The following is a 5,725-nucleotide window of genomic DNA, read 5'->3' as shown; positions in this document are numbered from 1 at the left end:
CCTGATGAGTTTGTAGGCAGCCACCAGGTCCCCCCTCAGCCTCCTCTTGCTGAGGCTGAACAGGTTCAGGTCCCTCAGTCTCTCCTCATAGGGCCTGTCCTGCTGCATGTCTGTTTTCCTTTTATTGGTGCTGACATGATATAGACTGATGTACTGGTGCATCTCTAGGGTTGAGCATTGCTGGACTAGAGCAGTAGTAATTTTAAGAGAATCTGCAAAGCAGTTAAGTTTAGTATAATCTATAGATGCAGTGGTACTTTGCAAAACTAGTAGAAATCAGCTATCTTGGGATCAGGGGAGGATTAACCCCCACCCCCAAACTTCAGCATTAGTTTTCGTTAATCTCAGTTGCCATAAAATGAATTCTCAGGGTGAAAGGGGATTCTCCAAAGCTTTAAAGATGCGTGCTTTTTCACTTTTTGAGACACCAATTTCCAGTTGTGCGAACTTGCTAGTGATCGTTAGTATACTGGATGTTTTGTGGTCTAGTCTTCTTTGCTATAGAAATATTAAAGGTAGATTTGCTGTTGACTTAAGTGGAAGTAGTGTTGGGCTTGGTAGATGTGGACACGTTGCTTATTTAGAAATGTGAAGGCCGTGTGAGAGAGAGAGTATTTTAATTAGCAAGGGTCCAGTGATTGAACCTTTCTCTGCCTCAGTTAATATATGCCTATTTTCTTCTGCTGAAGAACCAGGGTTCAAAGCTTGACACCGTATTAGGGATGTTAATTAGAGGATTTGCTTCATTAGCTACAGTTGCAACCACAAGCCCATTGTATTTCCTCCAAATATTCTAGTTTTTAATGCTTCCAGGATTAATTCCCACTGGTTGCTTGGATAGTCTTGTTTTTGGTACACAAGTTTATTACCTGGGCCCTACTTACTCCCATGGTTCTGGTTCTTTCAGTAAATTGATCTACGCAGATTGCATCACAATGTTTGAAACCTGGGTAGACGCTGTAAATTGCCTCCTACATAGACTGATGCCAGGAGCAGTGGGGTGTTGAAGATGTTGCTGCCTGAAAACTAGAAATGAGTCTGTCAGGGAGATGAAGGGGAGAGCTTGCCTACTCTATCCAGTGCCCCCAGACTGGTCTAGTAATCTACCACTTCAGCAGTTTTGGTGAGCTGTTGTGGGCTGGGTCAGCACCACAACTCTCCCAGCCCACAACAGCTTATCAAAACTCCCTAAATGGCCCCCCAGCCCAAATAACTGTCCACCTGTCTTGGAGCACATGTCTAACTCACTAACCTATTCTGCCTCCTGACTAATTTATTGGATTTTTACTTTATTACATCTGTTTTGGGAAGCGTAAAGTCAGGGAGATTTGATGGGTCAGGCTGCCTGGGCAGCAGTTCAGTAGCAGTGGCAACATTGGCAGCAGCAGTCAGAAGGAACCACTGCTGCTGGGGCTGCCAGGAAGCAAAGTCTGGCTGCAGCACTGCCCCTATCCCATTGCATGCCTGGGGGTGACAGGACTGGCTGCATGTGTCCCTTCCCCAGGCTGCCTCCCACGCCTGGGCTGGGTGAGGCTGAGGGACCTGGTACAGGCTGTAGAAAATCTTTTGGTGGGCTGTATTTTGCCTATACCTGCTCTAAAACTAGGAGCCCTGGTTTTCGGTGAGAAGTCTCCTCAGACTGTCATGACTTGATTGCTATACTGACAGTTGAGTGAAGGTAGATTGATTGTACCTGCCTGTATAAACGGGCTATTTTGAGAGCTTGTTAAGGGCTTTTCTACACAGGTAGGCTGTAATTATGTAAGGTAAGGTATAAACTTAGTGTTCTGGTTTTACCAGTATAACTCCCTGTATGGGCTATGGAAGAGGTCTAAGCTAAGGCAACAATCCACTCATTCTAGAGATTTTCGTGTGGGGAGTTTGCATTGATATCAATTTAACCATAATAGATTAATTAAACTGGTACAACTGTGAAGCTTCTCCAGTTTTGTCCAAAAAGATGGCACTTGTGGTAAAAGGTGGAGAGTCTTCACTGAGACTGGTAGGAGTGGAAGAGGCATACTGCAAAGTCAGCGTTCCTGCCAGTGAACATTCCCAGCCCAGATGAGCTTATGTCTGTGCATCTCCCTTGTTTCAGTGGAGTTGTGTACTGGACTCTGTCTCATCCTATGAGTGTTGTGTGTAGCTTGAGGTGCGCTTTGTCATCTCCTAGATGAGCTGCAGCCTTACTCTGTAACATTGCCTGCTGTTATGCCAAATGCTCAAACAGCTAGTTGCATTTTATAGCTGCTGCTTTCTTCCTCTCTTATAGGAACTAACCATAGTTGGGCAGGCTGATTTCAACAGTTTTATATAAAACTCAAATCAAGAATGCTTTACTCTTCCTCCAAAACTATATTAAGTACTTGATATCGGTACTAATTACATTTATTAATCCAGCTAATCTGTTTCTCTTTCAGTCAAAGGACAAAATGATGAGAGGGTCCCGCAGAGGCTGTGTGAGACTCAGGGTAAGTATTGTTTCATAGTTTTTAACATCATGCCATGGTCACTGTAGCCCCTTTTGGATAGGGCATGGAACTGGGGTTTTGAGATCTGTGACATATTCCTGATTCAGCCACTGGGCTGGCAAGTTACTTGACCCTCTCTGTTTCTACATCTGTAAAGTTTCTTGTTCATGAAAGGCAATATCTTGCTTTTACTGGGATCCTATGATTATCTTGCTGGGATCCTATGACCCCCAGCTGACTTCCTGCCCTTTGGGCGGGAGGCTGGACTCAGTGATCTTACGAGGTCCCTTCCAGCCCTAATGTCTATGAATAAAGCACTGCATAAGCAAGTAGGTTTGTGAGGTTGTAGGTGTGTTCTTGTACTGTAAATCACATTTTGGTTTTCACTTACATTTTTTTTTAATTGGCTATATGCCCCAACACTTGCTAAGCCTACAAAAAACTGATGCAGGGATGTTTTTTTTCTGATGTGTCCTGATGTCTGTAACAGTGCCACTTGATTTACTACCTCTGGTCAGTAACTGTGGTGTTAAATGTCTCAAACATCAAGTGCCAGGAACTACTGATTGGCATGAAAAGGAAGAGAAGTAGACAATGGTGAACAAAAAAGTGGGGGTGGAAGCAGGAGGAGCACACTAGGCAAAACCATAGAAATCTTGACTGATGAGGTGAAGTATGAACTGGGGACAGGGAAATGAAGGTGGCTGCGTTAGAGGAGTTTAGGGTGTCCATGAAGTGCTTGTGTTTTGAAGGACTTGCCTGGACAGAGAAGAAGCAGTGCTGAGGGGAGCCTTCTGAGTATCTATATCTCTGCAGGCACACTGAAAGTACTGCAAGGCGGAGACTTAACTAGTTGGATCATTATGCTCAATGAGCAGTTAATATCCAGCTGGGAGGAGGTGTTGAATGGAGCTTCCCAGTGCTCTATCTGGGTTCCAGTATTGTTCATCGTCTTCTTCCTAAATGATTTGGATGGTGGGATTGAGTGCTTGCTTAGCAGATTTGCAAATAACACCAACTTGGGTGGATTTGCAGACGCTTGGGAGCCTAGGGCTAGGATCCAGAATGATTTTTGGACCACTTTTCCAGTCAATCCAAGTCAATCTGGTGAAATTCAGTGAGAACAAGTGCAGAGTCCTGCACTTGTGACAAAATAATTGCATGCATAAATACAGGAGAATGATTGGCCAGGATGCAGTACTGCAGAGAAAGATCTGTGGGTTACAGCTGCATATGAGCCAAGAGTGTGCTCTTGTTGCCAAAAAACAGCTAATGGCATACTGGGCTGTATTAACAGGAGCATCACTTGCAAATCAGGGGAGCTGATATTTCCCACTCCATTTGGCACTGATGAGGCTTTACCCACCTGGAGTACTGTGTCCATTTTCTGGGCTCTGAACTTAAAGAAAGATGGGGGCAGATTAGAGTCTGGCAGTGACCAAGATTAGAGACAAGGGAAGCATGACTTATGAGGAAAGGCTGAAAGAACTAAGTGTTGTTTAGTTTGGAGAAGCAAAGAAAGAGGATTCATTGATTAATAGTCTGCAAATACATAAGGGTGGCCATAACAAGATAGACACCACAGACTGTTCTTGGTGGCTACAGGGACAAGACTAAGAGCAAGACTGACTGACTTGGCATAAACCAGGGTCCTGTAGATGAGGGAAGGCGGCCCCGATCACGTGCCAGGAAGCGGATCTGAGGCATTGAGTCTACCAGTGGCCCTGGGTCATATACCAAGGGCTGCTCTAAGTGGGCTGCGTTGCTTCATTTTGGAGATTTTGTGCACGCCTAGTGGGAGCGAACATGAAAAGTATGCTTCTTGGTTGCAGTCCTGTGCACAGAACATCTTTCAGCCCTGTTGGTTTTTCTAATTCTAATGTTTTTAAAAGGCATTATGCACTTGAACCTCTGCATCATCAGCCAAAACTTCATTTTTAAAAGTCCTCATTTTGAAATAACACGTGCCTGGAAGAGGAATTCCTTGGAAAAGCCATGTCTGCTAATTCTGTGTCCTTGGGGCAATCGTAGAACTGTCAATGAAGAGACCAGTTGCAGCAAAATTGGTCCCTTTTACAGAATATCATTAGTTCACCTCCAAAGAGCGCTAGCAGTTTTTGCTCCAACTCATGAACTTGTAGTATCAGCTGTTCTAAAATAATGTCTTTTATTATGCTTTTTTACCTTTTTTTTTTTTTTGCCCTCTGCCCCAAGGTTGCTCCTTTTAGAGTTTTCCTGAGTTGCCATATTAAAGCAGTGTATTAATATTTTTCTTTCCCCTTTCTTTGTCAGTCAAACTTCTGTCTTGACAAAAGGCCAGTGCTTCATGATGCCAGAGGAAGGCTTGAGCAAGGGGGAAGGGGAAGTAAATCTGTAGTTGAGTAATGTGAATAAAACCAAATGATTGCTGATGATATTATTTAATTTTTTTTAAATTACGCAAGATTTTTCTCTTTGGGTTTTACTTATTTGATTCTCAGTGAAGTAATTTTGCACTTGTTCCAGACCTTGGGACAAAGTCAAACTAGGTCCAAGTACAAGGCTCCAGGGGAACCCTGGCGGCAGTCAGCTTGTGGAGTTGGTGTGCTGGAGAGGTGTGTGTGTGTGTGTTGTCACACTTATTTCAGGCTTTCAGAATATTTATGGTACACACTTTGAACAGGCATATCTGATCCACAAATGAGAGATTAAGGGTTTTGTCTAGTAGGACACTTCACTAGACTTGTGCCATCCAGAGATTGACCTTGATTCCTACAGTAATGAGATAAAGCATCTTCTGTTCCATGGAAGACCTTAGCCTGAGTTCCCTGTCTGATGCTATCTTTCTCTATGGACAGGGAAATGGCTATGCATCTTCCTGCCTACTCTGGTTCCCAGAGTGTTATGCAAGGTGACACAACCTCATTCAGCTGATCCTGCTGCCTAAGGCATTTCTAGTCACTGAACCTACTTTTCCCATCCCTGTTGCAGAGGTTATGGAAAGCAGCTGTGTAGCTGCTGATCACTCAGGACTCCGAGTACCCAATTCCATGTGAACTGGGTACTGCTTGAAAAGTGCCCATGTGGAATGTGCGTACGAATGTGAACTTGGAGGAGAGAAAGAAGCTACTTACCATAGCAGCCAAAGTTCTTCAAAATGGGTGTTCACGTGTACATTCTGCTGCCCACTTTCTATTGCCTTTTCTCAGAATCCCAGACAATCTTATTTAAAGAAGAAAACAAGGCCTGGAAGAGCCCTAAGGAGGTCGTCTAGT

General features: G+C 44.0%; 1 protein-coding gene across 3 annotated transcripts in view; it reads left to right on the top strand.

The window, feature by feature from the left end:
• The window catches only part of OSBPL9 (oxysterol binding protein like 9), a 179,614-nt gene that overhangs the window by 32,359 nt on the left and 141,530 nt on the right, over window positions 1-5,725 (top strand). For all 3 annotated transcript variants that reach the window (XM_019501318.1, XM_019501317.1, XM_019501320.1), the window contains exon 2: window positions 2,421-2,471. In XM_019501318.1, the coding sequence (XP_019356863.1) occupies window positions 2,421-2,471 (51 nt within the window). The remainder of the gene's footprint in view (window positions 1-2,420; window positions 2,472-5,725) is intronic.

The sequence above is a fragment of the Gavialis gangeticus genome, unplaced genomic scaffold (assembly GCF_001723915.1).
Source record: "Gavialis gangeticus isolate Ggan-Ray unplaced genomic scaffold, GavGan_comp1, whole genome shotgun sequence".
NCBI lineage: Eukaryota > Metazoa > Chordata > Crocodylia > Gavialidae > Gavialis > Gavialis gangeticus.
Note: the sequence above shows the minus strand (reverse complement) of the source record. Positions and strands in the feature narration are given on the sequence as shown.